The sequence below is a fragment of the Nanorana parkeri genome, unplaced genomic scaffold (assembly GCF_000935625.1).
Source record: "Nanorana parkeri isolate BGI_ZX_2015 unplaced genomic scaffold, ASM93562v1 scaffold635, whole genome shotgun sequence".
NCBI classification, from domain to species: domain Eukaryota; kingdom Metazoa; phylum Chordata; class Amphibia; order Anura; family Dicroglossidae; genus Nanorana; species Nanorana parkeri.
In genome coordinates this window covers 233304-258158 of record NW_017306903.1, presented here as the reverse complement: position 1 = coordinate 258158, position 24855 = coordinate 233304, and the positions used below count along the sequence as shown (strand labels likewise).

At 40.0% G+C, this 24855-nt stretch overlaps 2 protein-coding genes across 2 annotated transcripts; one reads left to right on the top strand and one right to left on the bottom strand.

Moving 5' to 3' along the window:
• Positions 1-210: 210 nt before the first annotated feature.
• On the bottom strand, positions 211-10813 carry LOC108792361 (olfactory receptor 6M1-like). Its single transcript, XM_018563129.1, has 5 exons — positions 10735-10813; positions 10096-10183; positions 6471-6615; positions 5618-5657; positions 211-1181 (listed from the first exon to the last, which is right to left on the bottom strand). The coding sequence occupies exons 1-5, from the start codon at positions 10811-10813 to the stop codon at positions 211-213; spliced, it is 1323 nt and encodes a 440-aa protein (XP_018418631.1).
• A 5141-nt stretch (positions 10814-15954) lies between these two features.
• LOC108792360 (olfactory receptor 6J1-like) lies at positions 15955-16818 on the top strand. The gene has a single exon (XM_018563128.1). The coding sequence runs from the start codon at positions 15955-15957 to the stop codon at positions 16816-16818; it is 864 nt and encodes a 287-aa protein (XP_018418630.1).
• The last annotated feature ends 8037 nt before the right edge of the window (positions 16819-24855 follow it).

The window sequence follows — 24855 nt, the reverse complement described above, 5'->3', positions numbered from 1 at the left end:
ATTGTGAATTACCAGAAAAAGAGGTGAGGCTAAATCTTTCAATGGGGGCACTTGTTTTAGAGACAACTAGAATGGGAATGTCCTGTTGTGCCTCTAGGATGGGACATTAAGTGAAGTCTCCCTATCAAGGTAGAGACAGCAAACTAAATTAACAGGGCTTTTAACCCAACTCTATCCAAAACTGAATATACAGTACGTGCTCCTATATTTTTAAGATGGTTTAAAACTTTGGCTGTGGAACGGGGCTCTGTTTTTTACTGTGTGCTTAAGTGCCTCTTTAAAGGTCTTGTTTCTAAAGCTATATATAAAAGGATTAAGAAGTGGTGTCACTATGCTGTTCAACAATGCAATAATTTTTGTGGAATCCACCTTAGAATTTTTAGAGGGACGGACACACATGAAGATACAACTGCCATAAACAATGAAGACTACAGTAAGGTGGGATGCACATGTAGAGAATGTCTTCTTTCGTCCAAAAGCTGATGAAATTTTAACTATAGCAGAGATAATGCAGCCATATGAGACCAAGGAAAAGAACAACGATCCTAAGACTAAAGAGGAAGCCAGTATAAAGTCTAACATCCCAATAATATATGTGTTTCCACAGGCTAATTTAAGCAAAGGTGCCACATCACAAAAGTAGTGGTTAATAACATTTGAATCACAAAATGGCAAGCGGAATGTAAGGACAGTCTGGACTATTGTGTCCATAAAGCCTCCTAGCCAAGAATAAAAAATTAGCTTTAGGCAGAATTTTGGTTTCATGATAGTGCCATAGTGCAAAGGATGACAAATAGCAACATAGCGATCAAAAGACATTATAGCCAGAAGCAGAAACTCAGTTGTGCCCAACAGAAAATAGACATATGACTGAGCAAGACACCCATAAAAAGAAATGGTCTTGCTCCCACTAATTAAATTAAAAAGTACTTTAGGGACAATAGCAGATATAAAACTAATGTCCAGGAAGGCTAGGTTACTGAGAAAGAAGTACATTGGTGTGTGAAGTCTTGCATCGGTCAGGCTAACTACAATTATTGTTGCATTACCAACTAAAGTAATTGCATAGCAGGTGGAAAGGACCATAAATAGTAAGACCTGAAACTCATAGGTAAATGGCATCCCCAGCAGAATAAATTCTGTCACTAATGTCCCATTTTCTCCATTCATTGTTGTAGAAACTGAAAAAAAACCCAGCATATAATGTTAGAATATAACTCTCAACTGGAGGAGAATAACTTACATACATTACTAACAATTTATATTAACCCAAAGTAGAAACAAAGAGACAATTTTAGTGACTCACAACATATAAGATTAATAAAGTAGTAACTTATTTTTCTAGCATAAATCAAAGACATGAACATTCATTACATCATGACGTTATTTTAACATGTTAAGAGCTCAGAAACACTGAAATCCACACCCATAGTAATTATTACAACCAGTTACACACCTCACTGGTAAAAATGCCAATTTATATGGTCTGAAAAAGATGTGCAAATTACCCAGATATGGTTACTCCTTAACTGCGCGAATAAAGCCCAATTAAATAAAAAATAATAATTTTGAGATGATGGTTGATAATGTATGTGTTCTATGTTATACAATTACTAAAGCAAGACTTAAAAAGGTGAAACATGACTAAAACCTTTAAATACATTAAAAGGTATTAATAAGGTTCAAGGGGGCAATGTTTTCCATATGCAGCTGAGATCAAGAACACAGGAGCATGACCACAAACTAACAGGAGGAAAGATACAAACTAACCTCCTATTTTACTAAGAGAGTGGGGGATGCTTGGAGCTGACTTTCAAAGGTCAAATAATTTAAACATGCAAAAAAAGGTTTAAAAAAAAAAACACAAAAAACGAAATTAAACTTTTTTTTTAAAAAGTTCAGACTCAATGGACCACTTGGTATTTTTTTTGCCATAACTCCTCTGTAAACTGGAATTGTCTATTGGATGCAGTTGCCTATACGTGAGCTATAGGGCAGACTTCTTCCCATGAGACAAATGTAACAAAAGTATATAAAAATAGTAAGTGCTGTGTTATTTCCATCCTTCTTTACTCTTTTGCCTGGTAGCAGCTGAAAAATTCCCTCTGGTAAATAAACCAAAAGCTGGATCATCTATGTACATACAGATTTATCCTGAAATATCATCATCTGTTACTAAAATATATTGTGAATATTTTCAGTTTTTCAGTCTGCTGTCAACAAAACACATACAGAATACAGAAATTGAATTTGATATCAAATAGTGCAAATGAGTTATTGGGGTTTTGTTTATTAATGGTGATTATTATATGCTGATTAAAAATATAAATTATAGCACTTCTTTTGATGTGAGATATGACATATAGATTCATTGACATCTCTGCAAAGAAGTCCGCAAAATCCAGAGAACAGCATGTTATTATAGGGTGCAGCAATGAGTTACAGCAATATAAAGTGGAACCTACCTAAAGGAGCTTAGATCTCTGGGAAGAATTGTGATAATGTTAAATGTAAACTTGAGCCTAAAAAAAGCAAAACACTGGATTAACTTAAATGCAACATCTGTACATAAAAGAATGTCAACCAAGATTATCAATTGCTAATATTTAATTATGTATAATGAGTTGCAATTGCACATATGACATTGTGATTAGGGGTGTGTAGAGTAACTATGGATAAATGTTAATCAACAAGATATAAGTGAACCCATACCTTACCTTTATATCCAAGTACAATAAAAACAAAAGATGGCAAAACTTCCTTATTTATCCTGTATGTCAGTATATTCAGTGGTTAAACAGACATGCCATATTTTGTTTCCTCTAGCACATTCCACTGATGCTTCTGTTTGAGAATCTTACATTCCATTAATTCACTGGGCTTTTTATATTCTCTGCATTATTCTTCACCTAATCCCTTATGTCAGTTTCCCATGAGACAGTAACATCACAAACTAATTTAATTGGCTATCAACAATATCAGAAATAACTTTTCAATACCTTAAACACAAGGTAAAAGTTATGCTACAACTATTTAAAGCAAGTTTTACAATAAGGTGTTAATTATATATTGCAATGTAACTATGTGCATTTTTAATCCTTGTATTTAATTATTTCTTCATGGTTATGGGTTAAATTAAAGCCATACTCTGGGCAAAAAAAGACCCCCCTCCCACTCCCCTCTAACCTATCTATTCTGCAGGGGTTTTAGTTTTCCTTAGTTGATAAAGCAAGTTATTTTCACCTAAGTCGCCCCTTCATGTCCCTTGTTGGTGCCGTTTCTGGGTGCAAGGGAACCATTAATCCAGCTCAGCAGATTGCCCTTCACTGGACAGTCCCCTACTGTTCCCTTACAAAGATGTCACTCCTCTTCTGGATACTGTGAGCACAAAGCCAATAGAATGTGTCCACATCAATCAGACAATCCCTACACTGCCTGGCAATCTACCTCTCTATTTAACTGTGCTGGAGCAATAGATTCAGTCCCTAGCCGCAGGCCCCCATTTCAATGTTATTGCATTTGAGTGTTTCCATGTTCGAAGTGTCCCTAAGTTCCAAGTGTCCCTGATTTCCATCATCCTTGAGTTCCAGTGTACCCTTGGTTTACAGTGTTCCCTACACTTCATTGTCTTTAGTGACACGCAATTAATTGCCTCCAAAGATCTCTGCTCTCTTGTACTTCAGTGAACCTTGCATTCCTGTATTTCTGGGGACTGTGACGCCAGCACCGCTTTGTCTCCCACGACCACTGTGTCTACAGCGACCCTGTCTCCTTGGTGACTCTCTGAGATTCCTCTGTCATCCAGTGATTCAAGAGCTCAAGAGCATCATGTGTGGCAGTAGAGCATCTCATGTCACCCCTATACTTCCTTGGTCACCCATTTATATCTAGATATGTTTCTGGAATGCATGTCAGGTCATAGGATTCAATGAGAACAACTATGTGAGCTGTCTTATTTCTTATTTATTTGGTGTTACAAAGAATGGCTGTGATGGGGTCCTTTTAATTTTGTATATTCTTTGCGGTTGGGTAGAGTCAAGATGGATTTTGCGTTTTATTCCTTTTTGTTCTGTTCCATGACCTGGGCTGGGTTGATATTTGATTTCTAAGTTGTGATGGTAACTGATATATTAAGATTATGAAGATTTCTGCATCTCTATGCTCCTCTGCACCCTCTCTGGCTCTTTTTTAAGGGTCTTTAGGATGAGAAAAAACAGGCCACAGATTCAGAGGGGGGCCAGTAGGTTTTAATCAAGAAATCAAAATTACAGTGTATTGTTTCACAGCAAAACGCCACATTCCACAGACCTAGCAAGTTTTTGTGAAATATAAATTAGAGTATACTGTTAAAGCTCAGGCCATTGGTCCAGACTGGACATCAAAAGACCACGGGGTCCTCACTTTGAAGAGGGAATCATGGGGTTTAGGAATTTTTTTTATTTTTTTTTGCAGATGCATACCCTACTTACCCCTTACTAGCTGCAGGCGCAGAATCTCTGCCTTTCTATTAGCAGTTATGGCAATAGGGGGATTCAGGATGTGGTACTTTGGTGCACTTTAACAATGTGTTTATTTAGTGCAATACAATGTACCACACATGTATGTAGTTATGTGCTGCAAACAATGGGAGCTTTGGGAACAAGTTCTACTCCATGTGCTCTATATTCTAAACACAAATACAAGATACACAGGCGATTTCACATGACATAATTAGGTATTTGTGTCTGGTTGTACAGGTGTTGATGAAAAAAAGAAAAGGATTATGTTCAGTGTTCAGAAGTTATCCTAGATTAGTGAATTGGAGGAAAAAGCTAATCATTTTTCTGCTTGTTTGATACATGCAGTGTTGCTCTGTTCAAGATTTATGGATGATCCTAACTCTCTATCTCTCTCCCTGAAGTTCTGAAAGAAAAGTTTTGAAGATCATGACTACAGTCTGGACCTCACTTCAATTGATCATCAGATAGGACGGTAAGTGCTGATAGGCAAAGCAAGTAATTTTATCCCTAAACAAGAAGAATTTGGAGCTGCTGTAACCCATAGCAACCAACACTAGTACTCAAGGTGTGCTTATGTGCTGTGGATCCACAGCAGAAGTTTCTTAGAGAGGGAATAGAGGGAGACCCGTTATTTCATTTTACTGTAGACCACCCCTTCAAAGCCACCGTTAGTGTTATCCTGTGCTGGGATAGCGCAGACCGAGAAGGGGGACGCTACACTAGCAATGTTTTTTTTTTAATCATAAAATATGCATGTGCACAGTACAATGTACAATCCCAGTTCATTCACATGAAACTCTAGCACTCATTGATGGTAATTACACCATCAGTGCCTGCCGAATGGGCGAAGCATATGACGCAGGGCCCAGAATAAGCTCACATCACTGGAGAAAAGCACATCCAGAGATAAATATGTCATAACGTAAAAGTATAATGTTCACACTTGCAAATGATGGCCACCCTCATCATGATTTATTCTGCTTTAAACAGGGAGGGTTGAGGGAGGCTGATTCAAATATGGAACCCCATCTAGTGGTTTATCTGCAAATCTATTCAAAATACTGTATATGTTAATGTAGTGACATAGGGATGGAGGAAAGGAACCACAGACCAAGTACCAGACACACCAAAGGTCAGATACCCCCAATACTCATAGCTCTGCAAGAGAAAAACAAATTACAAGCCAGCCCTGGGAAGATGTAAGTATTGTACATCTTCCTCTACAGGGTGCCTGTTTTTTTCCCCCCAAAATATTTCTTTATTAATTTTTTCGAATTTCACATATCACCAAAATACAAACAACAGAAACAGGGTGCCTGTTTTTTGAGGGTTTTTTTGCGACAGGGTCTTTTTTGAAGGGAAACACTGCAAAAAAAATAAAAATAAAAATATATATCTATATAGATATATATCCATATAGAAATAGACTTTCCATTTAACAGCATAAAATGGCAAAGAGAAGCATCTAACACAGGGGTGTCATCCGCATTATGGCTGCCCTCAAAGGGCAGGTTGTATTTGTAAGACTATATAAATGTATATATTCTTTGCCATATAAAATAATTGCCTCTGCATTGAATTATTACTGGTTTTAGTAAAAACTTAAAAACTAGCTCTGAAAGTAGAAGTCTAAGAAAATTAATGGCAATTAATGTAATAGTGCAGACTGTCAGGTGGCTGTGCAGGTTCTATGGTGGGCTGTGCGGAATCTCAGGTGGGCTATGCTGGGTCTATGGTGGGCTTTGCAGGGTCTATAATGGGCTGTGTGCACTCTGTGCAGGTTCTAGGATGCGCCATACAGACTCTCAGGTGGCTGTGCAGGTTCTATAGCAGACTGTGCGGGCTCTCAGGTGGCTGTGCAGCGTCTATGATAGGCTGTGTGGACTCTCAGGTGGGCTATGTGGACTCAGGTGGGCTATGCGGGGTCTATACTGGGTTGTGCAGGGTCTTACGGGGGCTGTGTGGTCTCACCAGGAGTCCCAGTCGGTCTTGGTGGGTGCGGGCAGTGTGGATCCACAGGAAGAAGGAGATTTGCTGCCAGCGCTGGTAAGAGGTGCCAGGATTCACAGGAAGGCTGCCTGGAGCACCTCGACAGCCATCCTGTGAGACCCGGCGCCTGTTTACAACGTCGATTTAAAAATTTAAGTTGCCGGTATAGGCGCTTAGTATTGGGGCATTTTCATGAGTACGAGTACTCATGAAAATGCCCAGTTTCGGCACTGATACCAATACCGTTATCGACATATCCCTAGTTAGTATATCCAAAGTGTTCTTTCCTCCTCTCTGCTACCTACTGCTGAGACATGTGGAGGCAGAGACGAGGGGGGTGCTGCAGCTGCAGGAGAGGTGCGAGGGCCACATGAAATGGTCTGGCTGGCTGGATTTGGCCTGCGAGCCTTGTGTTCGACATTTGTTCTAAGGGTATTTTACTATGCACACAGAAGAAAAGAGGTTTGACCATATGCATATGGAATGTTTATTTAATGTAATAGCTGTAATGGTTTTCCAAAAGAACTGGTTCCAGGTGACCTTATAAACTGCTTAAAAAAGTTCTGGTTGTATTTTTAAAATTGTTTACTTGTTAGAATAATTTATACCACATATTCTAGGGGTTTTTGCCTACCTCTAAATAAATAACTATAGAGCCATGTTCCAGGTCCACAAACTGTACAGATCACCAACCTTTGTAACTGTAGTAGTTAAGATTAGTAAGGGTCTTCAGTTTGTTGCACTGTGGTGCTGCTACTCTATCATAATCCTTTACAAAACTTTGAGGCATTCACACAACAGGGACTGGTGAAAAAACAATACAGATTGCAATTAGTAAGCAACAATAGAGAGTTAATATTTCATTACAACTCCCTGAGTGTAAAAAAAAGTAGCATATGAAAGAAGAATCTTATTCCCTTAATCACTATGGGATTCTGGAAGTAAACTTTTAATGGTGCCCATGGGATAAGTGAATACAATACAAACAGGTATAGTGCACAAAAGATTACTGTTTTCAATAGAATTAACCTCTTCATCAAAATAAAAATCATAGATTGTTTATTGCAGATTGCTATTAAACCACCCATTATATTGTTGACCATTAAGTATCATGATATTAAAGCTAAACTCCAGCCTAACCTTCAGTGTTATGCAGTTGTGCGTGCTTCTCTCCTGTACAGAAAATTATGTCACGCACACTGTAATGTTTTCACAATGTACATTAGAAGATAGCGTCAGATAAAGTCCATCTCATTTCCTTGCTAAAGGATGTCCAGTATTATCTAGCCGTTTTTTTCCCAGGCTTACTTTCTCTGGCCCACCCCTTTCATTTATTGGATTTCAGTTTTTCAATCACAGATGCTCAACATCACATGTAGGAATTACCTAGCGTAGTCTGCATGACGCATTTGTCAAAAAGCACTCAGGTTAGAAGGAATGCAGAGGCATCATAAACCTTCAAAGGACATCTGAGGCCCTGTCTTAGATGGTCACTTTGTAAATAGTTAAGGCAATGCACAACTGTGAAGATGGGGTATTGACCTATATTGACCTACAGCTTAACTTCCCATCATCAAACCTCATTAATTTTCCATTATTTTCTACTGTAATCAAGTTACCTTCCTAAAAAGTAGTTACCTTATTTGTAGAAGAAGATACAACTCAGACAGTCTTCACTATATTATAAAGTTTTGAAGGCTTTTAAGACACCACATATACATGATTTAAATTATATCTATATAACAACTGCTGGTTTTTGGATCGTGGAACATTGTCCTATGGAAATATAAATTTTGGCATTTAGGGTGTTTCTGCTGGGCATTGTAAAACACTCCAGCGCACCTACAACCCCTCCAACCTTTTGATTGTGTGGGGTAGCTATTTACCACCTTGGCCAGGGAACAAGAAAAGGTAGCTGTAAGCTGGGAGCTCTCATTTTACCATTGAACCTATTAAGGAATACTAGGAGTCATTAATTAAGGGCAATGACTCCTTGCAACCTCAAATTCAACTTAACCTTACGTGATCCAAACTCTACACTTTACTGATGACTAGGTGGACTCAACTTAAATCAGTAAATCAGTAGTGGACTCAACTTAAATCAGTAGTAAACTTAAAAAATAGAAAAACTGCTAGAGAGTAGAATGTTTTGACATACAAAGTCTCTAATGCCCAAGAAATGCCAATGTTGTGTAGGTACGATGTTGTGTTGTAGGTATATTTTATATGATCACAGTCAGCCCAGTGATCAAACAGTGGAGGATATAGCAGCGGTGGTGGACGCAGTGGCAACTGATTTTTGTTGATATTTCTTTGTTTGCTTTTTTTCAGTCTTTGCTTCTTTTTTTTTTCTCACACAATGGGAAGAGGTACTCCCCACTCCTACATGGTGAACCAACCTACCGCCTAGATCTCATCCGGAACCCTGACTTCAACACTGTGGCCGCCTCTCACCTATGGCCTGATGCCCTGGTGTGGCTCCATGAGTACAGTACACGCACTTACACATGCTACTCCTGTCCTACCCATGGCAGTCCAGTTCCTCCCTCTTAATCCTAAGGGTTTTAACCACCCTGCTAAGAGACGCTCACTATGGCTAGAAGCTATCAAACACCACGCAGATTTAGTGTGCTACCAGGAGGACCCACTTCTGCAGCTCTGCTCCACCACAGTGCTCCCATAGGTGCTTCCCTACTATCATCACGGCTAATGCTCCTTCCAAATCCAACGGTGTCCTGGTGGCCATCAGAGACACGGGGGTTGATTTACTAACCTTATAAACACACCACGAACGTGTATACACCTCTGCAGTGTGTTCCCTCCCAGCATGATCTATGGGTGGAATCTAAACACCTTTGTAATGTGTACACACCCAGCAGGTGTGTTGTGCAAAGCCCTGAAGGAATTCCAAGGTGATGTTGGGTAAATTAGCTCTATGTTGTGTTGCTTGCGTTGATGAATGCAAGGAATGTAAATGCATGAGCTAACCATTTTTGTCTAAACTGTGAAGCAGCATTATATATGCATCATGTGCATGATTTTTCCATATATGGCATTAGTGGAAATATGCTTTTAGAGACTTTTTGGTTGATAAATACGTTTTGCTGTGTGAAAATCACACACACCTGGTGTGTGTGTGTGTTTAGGTTAGTAAATCACCCCCACGGTGTCCTTTTAACAATCTGAGGTGCATATTGACCCACTGGGTCGTTATATCATTCTAGTATGCTCTATCAACTCCACAATTTACACCACCGTGAACCTTTACGCACCTAATATTCTGCAAACACGCTTTGTTAACCGACTGCTTAAAAAGGCAAGGAAAGTTCAAAGAGGGGCACTGATCGTTTGTGGTGACTTTAACTTGATCCTGGACAGGTCTATGGATTCTACCTCCTTGTCGCAGCGGAAGCTGCCGTCCCTCCAACCTACCATCAATAGCAATGGCCTGTTGGATGTCTGGAGCTGCCAACCTGCCAGCGAACGGGACTACACATTCTTTTCCCCTCCACATAATTCATACTCCAGGATAGAACTGTTCCATGTAGACCGCACACTGTTGCCTTGGATACGAGACACTTTAATTCATGATATCACTTGGACTGACCATGCTCCTGTCTCGATGTTGATATCTTCCAGCCATCCTACCTCTAACTCATTTGTCTGGCGTAACAATGTGTTTCTTTTACAACAGGCTGAAACAGTGAAATCAATTAATAATAGTTTGTTAGAGTTTTCTGAGTTTAATGCATCCTCCGTAGAGGACCCCTTTGTGCTATGGAACGCCCATAAGGCATATATTAGGGGTTTACTGATCCAACACAGCTCTAGGTTCAAGAGGCAGAGGTCACAGGCTCTAGACCAGCTCATTTCTGAAATACGCAAACTTGAGGCTGAGAACAAATTGCAACCCAGCCCCACCCGCTCCTCGACTCTGTCCCAACTTCCTTTAGACCTTAGGAAGCTCCTCATGGAACAACACTGTAAACACTCTATGAATATCAGATCTAACTTCTATGTTAGTGGCAATAAAGTCACTCCTGGCTTGTAGCCTAAAAGCCCAAAAGACCCGCACTAAGATTTCTTATATACTCCGCTCTTCTGACAACCACAAATTATATCACCCCCCAGGACATAGCTGAAGCTTTCTGTGCTTATTAAAAAACCCTGTACAACCTGCAAGATGAGGAAAAGTCCCACCAAACTCGTCCTGAAATAGATGAGTTCCTACGGTCAATCCACTTACCTTCGTTGACTCCTTCCCAACTAGATAGGCTCCACTCCCCATTCACTGGTGCGGAGCTGGACAAAATTATAAAATCCATGCCCAACAACAAATCCCCTGATCCTGACGGGTATTCTAATGAATATTATAAATTGTTTGCCTCTATACTCAGCCCATACCTCCTTAAGGTTTACGCTGCCGCCTCTGCCTCTTTCCCTGCTGAAATGGTTCGTGCCTTGATTGTTACAATCCCTAAACCAAGGAAGACTCCAGAACAACCCCAGAACTTTCGGCCAATTTCCCTTCTTAATTCGGACGTTAAAATCTATGCCAAATAATAGCCCATCGTCTTAATGACATTATGCCGACCTTGCTTCACCCTGACCAAAAGGGATTCACAACTGGTCGAGAGGCCCCAGATGCTACCAGACGGGTTATAAACTTATTAGCTCATGTCGAGCGCTCTCGTACGCCTTCTTTGTTCCTGGCTTTGGACGTAGAGAAGGTGTTTGACAGAGTCAACTGGTCCCATCTCCGAGGTATTCTCCTGAAATTTGGATTTGATAGACGAATCTCTGATATGATCATGGCGCTATCCTGTGCTCCCTCTACACAGGTGTTCACCTCATGTGGATTATCCTCGCCATTCACTATTACCAATAGTACAAGGCAGGGATGCCCCTTGTCTCCCTTGATATTTAACCTACTGATAGAGCCCCTCACTGCATCCCTAAGGGCTGACCCTACTGTTCAGGGGATCAGTGTCCATCCTACCCTTCCTCCACAGAAGATCACATTATTTGCTGATGATGTCATACTGACCCTCACGGCTCCAGAGTCCTCCCTGCAGACGACAATGCAGATCCTAACCACTTTTAGCAATGTGTCCTACTACAAGCTTAATGTTGGCAAATGTAATGCTTTGTGTATTAACCTGGACTTCTCATAGTGCCTTACAAGCTGATTATCCCTTTGTGTGGACGAACGGTAGTATTCCATATTTGGGAACTAACATACCTGAAGCGACGAACCGCCTCTTTCAGTGTAATTTTAGACCATTTCTAGAACGGTTCCCATCTGAGCTGCAAACACTGGGAAAAGGTTTCCTGTCATGGTCTGCTGGACTAGCAGCCTTTAAAATGCTTATTCTCCCCAAGCTCCTGTACTTATTTTGGACTGTAGTTATCCCCATCCCTACTGGATATTTCAAATCCTTACAGACTGCTTTCTCAAAATTTCTTTGGCACAACAAAAAACCCAGGTGCTCCCGCACCTCTCTTATTAAAAATCCTGGGGTGGGCGGCACTGGGTACCCTGATCTCAAGGACTATTATCTGGCTGCTATGCTGTCGCAGCTCCGATCCTGGATAATCCCCTTGGGAGACAAACTCTGGCCCCTTCTTGGAAAGTGAATTGGCCCAGGGAGTCTCCCTATACTACCTCGCCTTTCTAAACACTTCCACTTCTACCTCATTGACCCAGTACTCCCTTCCCATCCAGTCCACTATACAGGCCTGGCCGACATCCATGCACACCGGATCCCCCTCTGACCAGCTAGTCACTCCTCCAATCCCACTCTCAGCTCTAGCACTCCTTATCCCAGACTTCCCACACGAACGGTGGTCCAAACGGGGCATCAGATTGGTCCAGGACCTGCTACAAGACCTCCGTATGCAACCTTTCCCACACCTTCTCTCTCGATATGAGTTAACGGAGCGAGAATACTATAGGTACATACAAATTTCACACGCTCTGCCCTCCCTTCTGTCAGCATGGCCTCAGGTGCCTGCACAGATTTGGAAACATCTCTCATCCACGCCGTCCCGTAAGGGGGGTATTTCGCTTTTTTATAATTTTCTCCAACAAAAGAGAACCTTCACTAAACTGCCAGTTTTTCTGGCTTGGGAGAAAGAGCTGGGAGAGACCTTCCCCTCAGAGAAATGGGAGGCAGCCTGTGGCTCCATTTACTTCGCTACGAAAAGTGCCGATTTATGGGAACTCTACCATAAAATATCTCTACGATGGTACCTCACACCATATCGCCTAGCGAAATTCACTCCGGCCAACTCAGCGTTGTGCTGGAGGGACTGCAGGCAGATTGGTACCCTTCTCCATATCCTATGGAGATGTAAATCTTTGACGAGTTACTGGAATGGCATTTTTCAGTGGTTATCAGCGGTAACAGGGTGCCTTACTACCCCTAATCCAGCGCTTGGACTCCTACTCATAGGCATCGATTGCTTCCCCACTCCTTTTCGTGCACTGGTTGTTCACACATAGCTGGCAGCTCAACTTACAATTGTTAGGCACCGGAGAAGCTCGTTAGTTTTTCTGTTAGTGAAACTTACCAAACCCTAAAGCTACACTATGATTTCGAGAGACTGCTTGCGATCAAAAGTGGTACCTTAACCTCATTCCACAAAAAGTGGAAATGGTGTACTCCCCAAGGCATAATGATGTGTGACTTTACCTCTCAGAACAAGCAGGGAATCTTTACCTCTCCTTATTTCTGCTCTTGCCTCTTCTGTCTTTTTCTCTATTCTCTTTCCGCTCTTTCTTCTTCAATTCGAGTATGACTAATACAAAGCGAAGACCTACTGTGTTGTTGTTTATTTTTTATTGTTATTGCATCACCTTTTGTTTAGCACTACTGAGTGCTCATTTGTGCTCTTATCGTTCTGTCGTGGCACTACCCGTGCTTGGTTTTTATACAAAACCAAATAAAAATCTATTTTTGATTTTTTTTTTTTTAAACAGTAAAAGAAAAAGAAAGGGTATGGGATTATAGTGTTTTAGGGTTGGCAAATGGGAGTTGGTGAGTTATATTTTATTTCTGTATAATTTGTCTAGGGTCTTTTATTTTTTGTCTTCAGCGCCAGCAGCGTGAACTTGCTGGTGGCTAAGCTGCCTTTGTTAGCAGCACATCACCACATACTAGCATGGTTCAGTTTGGTGCACCAAATTACCACATTGTGAAGTGCACCAAAGTACCAAATCCAAATCCCTGCAGTTGTATGTGGGTGGGGTGAGATCATGGAGGACACCGTTGTCCACATTGACATTGAGGATTTGTAATTCCCTGTCTTTGGAAATTTGTGGCAAATGGGCTCATTCATGCTGCAGTGCCTGCACAAGGTCCCTAGGATTTGGGCCCATCAAGGAGAGGGACTACTACTGATTGGCCACCCTTTTTGGATCCACAATGCAAGGGGAAAATGTCAAAGCTCATCAGACCATCACAGATGGAGAAAAAAAATTAGCCATCTGCAAAAGATGCTGTGGAGAAACCCCCTAACCTCCTTTCCAGAAACTAACAAGGTCCCCTTTCATGGCCAATGTGGATGGATAGTCCAGTCAGTGAAAGGAGGAGCCATGGTGAGGCTTTAAATTCCTTCTTTACTATGCATCAGCCAGGTTTGGCTGCGGGCAGGAGTCACCGACAGCACCTAAACCATATGAACTCTGATTAGATGAGGTCAAGGGTGAATACATATTAACTTGTCTTTTTGACCTTTAAAGCTAAATGGCAATGTGGTTCAGGCAATGAAGCCTACAAGAAATTGTATAGCATTGTAAATTGCCTTCAGCATATTAATTCTGTTTTAGCAGAAAAATATACACTTGCCCAGCTATTGTATTCAGCTGCTGCTGCTCCAGCAGTTTGGCTGAGAATATTCGAACTGACTGCTGTTGAGTGGGGGTGTCACTATGACCAGCCAGGGCTTGAATTTTAGCCTATTCAGCAGAAAATGGATGAAATTCAGGCAGTGTGTGGTCAGCTTCAATGTAAAACATCTAAAAATACTTGTAGCTAGGCACTAACACACATTTAAACAAAATATTTCTTAAGAGTTTGTTGTGGAAGTTCAGGCTCAGCAGTCATTAGCAAGATCTTTTGATTGTTTTTCATTAAAACTGAGGCAAAACAAATGTTTATAAGATATCATGGGGGCCTAAGGCTGCTAAAAGGACAAAAGCATACCACCCAATATTCTAAGAAGAGAAAGAGGAAAACCTTTTAATGCAAAGTATGCAGGCACAGGACACATGTCTGCCATTCCTCCAGTTGTATTAGCATAAAGAATTAATAAACAAAAATTATTGGTTAAACCTACAAATGTCTTTTCCTTTATACTTCCCTACATTTCCTTTATACTGGCTTTTCAAAATAACAAATGCAATCATTTAGAAGGTAGATGAAAATGTTAGTGTAGTATCACTTATGGTAGTTAATAAATTCCTTTTTATATAGAAGTCTAATCATCAGACCAAACAAAGGACCTCCCAGAAGGAAAGTGGGACAGATGTATTTCGTTCCAAATGAGGGACAGTTCTTCTAAATGAGGGACAGTTGGGAGTCTGCAAATGTCTAAAGTAAGTAGTACCTGCTTAAAAATAAATCAATGTATTCATCCAATTAGTGACCATGATATAGTAAAATTATTGTAATTTTTACATTTGTGTAATGTATTTAAAAAAAGATGTCCCATCAGACTACATCCCTTAGGTCGGAGTTAAAATGAATGCATTATTAACCACACAAGACACCACAGGGTAAATCATTATTTTTAAGTGGTTCTGCAGTGAGTTGCATATCCATTTATATTTATTATGTACATCATGGTGCAGTCTCCAGGAGAATATAAGTAAAACTCAACCTGCATTGACTGAATCGGTAGCAATAGACAGACCAACTACACATGAAAAAATGATAGCTAACAACATTTAGATTGCATATAAGTAAATAGGATTTTGCATAATTGTAATTTAAATATAAATGATTATCAGGTTCATAGTAGGGGATAATAGCCAGATTCTAAATATTGTATTACTATTTGATAACATGCTTATATCCATCATCTATAGTTATCATCAGTCAATGGGGGTATAGCTAGATATTTAAGATATATCTATTGAACAATCTAGTGTGAACATATTATCATATTATATTTTATTACAACTAAAAACATTTTTCACTACCCTAAATAATGTGATCATTACTTTTAATGCAATGCAAGCTTGTTTAAGTATGTTTAACTCCCCTAAATGTAAAAATGCACAAATATTTTCAAAATTTAAAAAAAATTGAAACTATAATACAGAGAATAATTTAGGAAGAAATGAAAACATGGTCCAGACTGGGACCTTTATGAACCTCACACTACATAAACATCCTTATAAGGCTACAGTAATGGGCACGATGTTTTGGCCTTGAATCTTTGCCATGAAGATCAGATCTTCATGGAAAACAGAAGCTGTGTTATTGACTTTATGCTGGCAGCATTTCCAATGACTTTAGTAATGAGGGCTCTTTTCTTTTCATTTCTTCTTATTATTCACATTGTCACTTTGTCTGGAAACTTCCTTATCCTTTTAACCGTGTGGAAGAGCCACTCTCTCCATACACCCATGTATTATTTTTTGGTCAACCTTTCCATCCTGGACATCTGTTTTACTTCTTCCATTATACCAAAATTTCTCACCATCCTAGCGAGTGAAAATCGATCGATTTCCTTCCAGGGTTGTCTAACTCAATGCTATTTCTACTTTTTACTGGGTTCAGTGGAACTACTTCTCCTTGCTGTTATGGCTTTTGACAGGTACACAGCTGTATGCCACCCTTTGCGCTATACAACAGTAATGACCTCCGATTTCTGCTTGTATTTGACTGTGGGTTGTTGGCTAGCTGGATTTGCTGATACCATTATCCCAACTTTTCTAATAATTAACCTTTGTTTCTGTGGGTCTAATGTCATTGATCACTTCTTCTGTGATGCAGAACATCTTCTAAAACTTGCCTGCTATGACACCAGGATTATTCACATTGTTAACATATGCTGCTCTTTTGTGATTGTGTTTGGTTCTCTGGTTTGCATAATGATTTCATATGGTTGTATAATATTAGCTATAATTAAGACCTCCAAGGTGGGTAGACGGTGGAAGTCTTCCTCTACGTGTGTCTCTCATCTCCTTGTTGTAGTTATAATTTATGGGAGTTCACTCTTCCTGTGTATGAGGGGCATTACACTGGCTGCCATAGACATCAGTAAACTGTCAGCATTCATGACTGGAATTGTGACACCTCTTCTAAGCCCATTCATCTAAACTCTAAAAAACGCTCAAGTAAAAGTTGCAATAAAAAAACTTTGTAATTAGGCAGTCCCTGTGAGTATAACTATATATGTTTAAACTTAGGTCCTACAGGAAAGGAATTAGAAATCAATTTATGCAAGCCAGCAATCACTGTGAAGCAGGGGATGACCAGGAAGTGGGGTTTTATTTAATTAAAGAATCCAATTTACTGGAGTGAACAGGCAAAGTAGTCCAAGGAACAAGTTAAAACATTTTATCAGTACAAAAGAGAGGCTATGTCCCCTTCATACAGGAAGCTGTAGTGTGAGCTCCTGCCCCCTGGATCATCTGGTGGGATTCCATAGTGATCCCACCCCTAATGACACAGAAAATTATTACTATTTATATTATATTATACAGGATTATATTTTATGTATAATATATTATATTATACAGGATTTATATAGCGCCAACAGTTTGCGCAGCGCTTTACAAGATAGGGTAGACATTATGATTACAATACAATTCAAGACAAGATGGTAAGGAGGGCCCTGCCCGTGAGGGCTTACAATCTAAAAATCCCCTGCCATTTGACATTGCTGCCCTAACAAGAAATTATTATACTTCCTTATGTGGATAGTTTAGATAGCTTAGGAAAATGGCTTAAGAAAATATACCTTGACTCTGACGTTAGTTGTCCTTCTGAGATGCTAAAAGTAAAATTCTGATTGAACCATGCTGGGTGACCGATGTCATCCACGAGAGGAGGAAATTGAGATACCTTGGAGCAAACACTTCATGCTTTGAAGAACCCAACTAAGTACTCAGCTTAATGAAAAAGCACTTCAACTTTCAAATCAAATATTTGCCTGAAGGAACCAATGATGTGGTCTGCACCACTCTGATTTTCTATTATTCACTCATCTCATCAAAAAAGTTCAAAGGTCACTCACTGGTGTCAACAGTTGGCTGTCTGCTAATCCTTGTGATATCTGTATACTTGCAGACTGTATGAAAAAAACTGTAGCAAACATAAAAGAGTACCATACTGTGCCAAACATCACCTTTTTAATTAAATCAAAAATGCACATACAAAAGTAAAAAGTTTAATAATCACATATCACAGTCTGATCAATACTGCAAGTCACACAGGTGATTCACCTTTATATTTTCGATAATATTCACTAATCTCTACCATAGACAGAGCTGACTTGACAGATAACACTAACAAATACATCAATGAAAACATTCTTTCATCCAGGTTTCACCCCTGTTGTCCCCAAACATATTTAATTATTTTGAAAATGATATCCAGAAATGTACCAATGCACACAACAAGATATGTGTTCTATAAACAGAGCTACCATTTGAACGCCCTACAATCTGACAATCTTTAAATTAGGACAAACAAGGCTATCCTGGCAATATTGTCAATGTTTGCAAGACAGTATTGCCTTGTTTATTTTATTTTCTATGCAATATACGAAAAAAAACACACCAAAGCACAAAAAAAATTTCGCCTAGTTTACCAGTGTACATTTTAAAACAGCAATTGTCACTGTACATAAAAAACATAAAAACATATTGTATGATGCTAAAATTGTGTATATAGACAGAAGGTTTTTTTCACCAAACAGTGATATTTAGACAGCATTAGTTTTTGGAAAATGTTTTTTCCTTTGTTCAACAGTCTTTATGTCTTTGATACTTGTTTGATATTCTTTCCTCAGCATTGGTATTTCATCCTTATCAGTAGTAAAATAACACAGCCAAGGCTATTTTATGAATGCAATCGTCCTTGGACATTTGGTTTTGCTATTTAAACTTCTTTGTTAATCTTATTTCTCTGTGTCTCTATCCTTGTAGTAAGCAATTTAATATGCTTGTGAGTAACATGTCAGACGACTGACAGAACATCTCCTAAGCTAGGGGAGGCAGATATGTGGGAAATACCTGAAATGTTTCTGCCTACCTGCTGACAGGGGGTGTTAATAAAAAATTAAAGGCCAACCTTGAATTTCACTGGGGCTGGTAACACATGGCTATTTTAGGCTGCCGAATAAATTAATTGATGCAGTTCATGATATGCATCATGTATCACAGACCTTGTAAGGTAAAATGTATTCATTGGTAAAGTCATCATCAACAATGAGTGCAGGGTCAAAAATTCTCACAGCACTTGTCACAACTTTCATCCTCCCTCAGACACAGGTACATTTACAAAGCACCAATATCACCCAATAAAAAAAAGTCACCTCAGAGACCAGATTCACACACTGAAGCTGCTAATTTTAGAAATACATAAAACAGAAAATAATTTCAGGCTCAGGCAGGAAATATTTTAAAAAGAAGATAAGTGATTTTTGGGTCTTTTGGGTAGTGAATTCACATCTCTAGGCTTTTTAACACAACTATCTAATGTTGTGTCATACAATGACAATAGCTAAAATACCAGTCCTTATTAATAACATAATAAATCAGTAATATCACTCTACTGTCATGTAAAAATACACTAAAGTGTGAATTCATAAAGTTGAAGCAATAAAAAATACTAATCATTGTTTGAGTACAGATAAGGTTTGGTTTTCTGTGAATACCGGTTCTCTGATACCGAAGACTCTTCCTATAAGATAAACATAGTTCAAAACAATAGCATATAACCGTGTAGACGTGTTGGACAATAAAAAGCTGCAAATGAAGCAAAACACTGGTGTAATTAAAGATAAGACACTGACTGAATTAGGAAGCAGTTAAGTGGAAAATGTATGTTTGTCATTCAACTACATATAAAAATGGTGACTAACAAAAAAGTTATTACAAACACAGCCAGCTTAAAGCTGAACTCCAGGAAACAGCTAAATACACCAATGATGGCAAGCTTTCTAGATATAGGGGGTCTCAAGGGCAGCCCCTGACACCCTGACACATAATATTCGGCAGTGCTACAGAACATTGTCAGAGCTTGTGGAAATACTACATGCTACTCGTGTGGTAGGGGACAATCAACAAGAGAAAGTTAGAGAGTTAGAGAGTGGGGACATGTTATACATGACTGCTCAAGATCACTGCCATTACTGGCTACTGGGGTCCAAGTGTTGCACAATCAGCATCAAAGGGACATATACATTGAATGTGAATTGGAGGATGTTGTCCTAGCCACCTAGGTGATGCTTTGGGTGGGAAAGGTTGTAGATCTACATTCTTCAGGGAAGAAGATCTGGCCCTGCGTGTTAGGAAACAAAATGAGTAACTTCAATAATCCATTGGCACTCTGACTTAGTTACACGGGTCGTTTCTCTTGGTAAGAGTCCAGGTTGCCCAACAGGCAACAGTTAAATGTTCAGTACTTCCCAGAAGGTTCAGTAGTTTTCTTTGTTTTTCTAAAAATAGATATACCATATCACTGTTCCCATCTGTCATTGACTGCAACTACTATTTATTAATATATTTGTGAGCCACTGGGGTTGATTTACTAACCTAAACACACACACACACCAGGTGTGTGTGATTTTCACACAGCAAAACGTATTTATCAACCAAAAAGTCTCTAAAAGCATATTTCCACTAATGCCATATATGGAAAAATCATGCACATGATGCATATATAATGCTGCTTCACAGTTTAGACAAAAATGGTTAGCTCTAGCATTTACATGCCTGCATTCATCAACGCAAGCAACATAACATAGAGCTAATTTACACCTCATTACCTTGCAATTCATTGCAGGGCTTTGAACAACACACCTGCTGGGTGTGTACACACTACAAAGGTGTTTCGATTCCTCCCATAGATCATGCTGGGAGGGAACACACTACAGAGGTGTATACACGTTCGTGGTGTGTTTAAAAGGTTAGTAAATCAACCCCACTGTGTCTGTGTATACGTTTGTATAGGCTTGAAACCTGAGCCAGCACTACAGGAAGAGGCCCTGAGCTGAAAAGGGAAGTTCTCCCCAAGCATGAGAAGACATGAGGATTTAAAAGGAAAAGCAGCCAAGAGAAGGGAAACAACCATGGATTACAGTAAGGCACACATTACAGTATTGGTTTATGTTAAAAAATCTGAGGGTTTAATGTCACTTTAAGACCTCTGCACACATCATATTGTGTGTTCATTAAAGTGTGGATGCCAAGGTTGCATAGCAATCTTGTCCAGCATAATAGCATTTATTAACTGAAGACCATTCTGCTTCGTACTAATTTATTCACAGAGAACCATAGTTGCTTGGTGCCCTCCTCTTGCATCTATTACAGAGCTATTACATCATTGCTGTTTCCAGGCATAATGTAAAGTACACTGATACAAAAACATTAGAAAACTCAGATAACTAAGCAGAACGTATGGGGCATCAACAGATAATGATTTAATGGACATATTAAAATGCATTAATAATCTAAAGTATTATTTACTTTGTGATAATATTCTGTAAGTAATTGCATTGTAGATATTTGTTTTGTTTGAATCTGAAAACCTAATTATCCACACAAATCTTTAATTTAACTGAACTTAAATACAGTACTTCAATTTTAAAAGATTTGCTTTGTACAGGCTGCTGCATGGCATATTTCTAAGTGTTATGAGTGTATGTTAATACTGGCAAGAGGACAATGATGGCATTTTCTTTGATTTGTATTTGGGTGCACTTGCCATGGGTCACTTTTGAAATAAATAAAGTCAAACTCCAAGAAAGCATTTTTTGGTTTACCTGTAAAATCTGTTTCTTGGAATACATCACAGGATACAAGGAGTAAATAAGCATGCAATGCAAAAATAAAGCTGCTCATACCTTCTCAGACCCAATACTCCGTAAGAACCGCGGTTGCTCAACGTGAATATCTGCCGGATCCAATCAACAAAATGAAGTTGAGGCACTCGTAGGAATCTTCAGGTGATTGGACACTGGCAACAAAAAGCTGTAGGCATGGCCCTATATAACCCTTTTCACTGTCCCTGTCCCAGTTTTGTAGCAAGCAGTACAAAGGTGAATCACAGAAAACAGAAGGGACGGTCCTGTAATATATTTCAGGACATGGATTTTACAGGTAAGACAAAAATCCTGTGTCGCAGGACACAGAGGGAGTTAGTTCTGGAACCAATGATATGTCCAAAACACAGCAAACTGCATTAGTACCATCACACTGTTTGGTTGCAGAAAGAAAATTGTTTAATACTGTGGCTGACTTGTTATATGCTATTTGACGTGGAAGCTGCCAACCCGTGTGGGTTCCCAATTGAGGAGTGTAGACATTGCTGGTTAGCTCGCACTGCTTTCACTGTATGCATTTCTTTGTTTTTGTTTTTCTGTTTCCTTCTTTTGGATGTATCTTGGATTTTTTTTTCTTTCCCTTTTTCCCTGTATTGTTTGCTCATGTACAAAACTCAAAAATCTATTTGAAACAAAACACAGCAAACAATGGCTAACAGGCCTATAAAAAGCACAAACAAACTGCAACAGGGAACTATAAAAGATGGGGCCCACAGTTAAGAGAGAGGGCTAAATTCCCACCTGGTAAAACTTGGAAAAACTGGAGGCAGCCTTACAGAAACCAAAGCCTGATGCTGAATGGCCCAAGAAGTGCTAACTCTCCTAGTAGAGTGCACCTTACCCAGAAAGGGGGACACCTTACACTTCAACTCATAGGCATAAGTTGTAGTCCACCTAGCGATAGTGGAACAAGAAGATGACTGCCTCATACAGGGACTGTTGGGAATGATGAAGAGTGAGTGAGACTTGCGGATGGAAGCAGTAGCAGAGAGGTAAACACAAAGCACACACCGCGGAGAGTCATTTCTTTAGGATATTTAGGTTCAGGGCATCAGAATGCCAGGGCAATGCCCTGGTTAATGTGGTAGCCTGAGACACCCGAGAAAAAAAGTAGGCCGTAGGGGTCAGCTCTACCTTATGCTTGTGGATAACCAAAAAGGGCACTTTACAAGTCAAGGCTGCCAATTCAGAAACATGCCTGATAGAAGTGATAGCTATGAGGAAGGCCACCTTCCAAGTAAGGCCAGAGGGATATCTCAAAGCTTCAAAGAGTGGCTTCTGTGGCATTGAGGTCTCAAACAGAGGGGACAACATGAGTGACCCCTTGAACAAAGGCCTTCACTGGAGAGTGACAGGCAAGTGGCTTCTGGAAAAGAATTGCCAAGGCAGTAATTTGTTTGCTCATCCCCCCTTTCCTGTCCTGCCAGGCCTGTGGTCAGATCAAGGGTCTGGTTTGGAATTTTATGGGAGACCCCACATTTTTTTCCCCATTTTTGGGGGTGGGGTTCCTTCTTAAAATTCCTACCAGACCTAAAGGGTATGACTTTGGGGGGGAACCCCACACACTTTTTTTTAACCACCTTCTGTCCATGGTCGTTTGTGAACGGCCGGCCGGACGTCTGCTAGGAGCGGGAGGGCGTCTTAAGACGTTCTGCTCCTCCCCCCTCTCGTGTGCGGCACTCAGCGCGCACACCAGAGGGAAAACTGTGAGCATGTAAACAGCCAGCGATGGCTGTTTACATACAAGCGATCAGGCGTCTCTAGAGACGCCCGATCGCTTGCAGGAGCTGCGGATGTGCGGCCTCCCCACCCCCCGTACCTCTGTCCCGCCGTCTCCTCGTCGCCGCTGCCGGTCCGTGATCCGATGTGGCCGGTGCGGCTAGGACCGGCACGGCGACGCTCTAACAGCAGATCACAGGGAGATCATTACTTGATTTCCCTTTGATCTCTCTTCCTGTCCCCGAATGCAGGAAGTGATGTATATTACATCACTTCCTGCATTCAGTGTCACTCTCCGGTGCAGAACACCGGAGAGAAGCTGATGAAGCAGATCTCTGCTTCATCAGCTTCTGTGGGGGTCCCTAGGTGACATCAGAGGTCTTGGAGACCCCTGATGTCTCCATAAAGAGGACCTGTTTGGTGAACTGGCTATTACATAGGGGATTTCTTAATCCCCTATGTTATAGCAATAAAGTTGTCTAAAAAAAGTTTAAAAAAAAAATATAAAGCATTAAAAAAAATAAAGAAGCTAAAAAAAATATTCACAAATAATAATTAAAAAAAACTACATAAAAAATGTTTTAAAGTCCCCCGCCTATGTACGAAAACGACTATTGCGCCTTTCCGCAGCGCTGAACACTGAAAAATGGCCTGGACAGGAAGGGGGTGAAACACTGCAGTCTTCAAGTGGTTAACTTGAGGTGCCTCCTAACCGAAGCCAGCCAATATACGGCTGATTTTAGCTGATGCATGGATGAAATCAGCCATACAGAGCCGAAGTGAATAGCGGAATGCCGTTCGGCTCAGTTCACTTAGGCACAGATATTCACTCGGCTGCCCTTGGCAGCTTAGTCAATAACCCCTTAAATAATTTCCTGCTAGGCAGAACAACCCCAGCTAGGTAGTGCAAGTGAAATATGATAATCTTGTTTCATATGGAAACTTAATTAGCAACAATAGAAATGTTAACTGTTCATTGGTAATTCTACCACTCAGCAGTAAAATTAAGATCAGAGCCCTGCACGTAAAAAAAAAACAACAAAAAAAAACACATGAGCAATATACCTGAATCAAAGAGAGCGAAGGACAAAAGGTAGATGGGTTGGGGCCTACACATGTACATGGTTGCTAGTTGGTGTTTATGCATTATTGAGATAATGTCACCAGCATAACGAAAAATTGTGTCCAAAACTTTTTTATTCCCATATCATATTACATTACAATGCAACGTTTCGGGGCCCCCTTCATCAGACTTAATATGACAAATGTTCCAGCAAACCCACAACCTTATATACCAGACATACCAAGTGCAATAACCAGTGAAAAGATTCAGAAATCAACATTCCACTCCCCCCTGATGTCAAAAATGACATGACTCAAAAATGAAATAATACTGTAAACAAGGTTCACAAGAATACAGGTGATTGGTTGAATGATTGGAGTATCTAACATACCTCCTAATGGCTATTTATACCTCTTGCCAATGTCAGAAAAACCTCTCTTTAATTTCTCAGCAGGTAGGGAAAGAATAGTTGCCGCTCGTGCAGCTGTCAAATCTAATCCCCTCCCATATGCGTCATTGAGC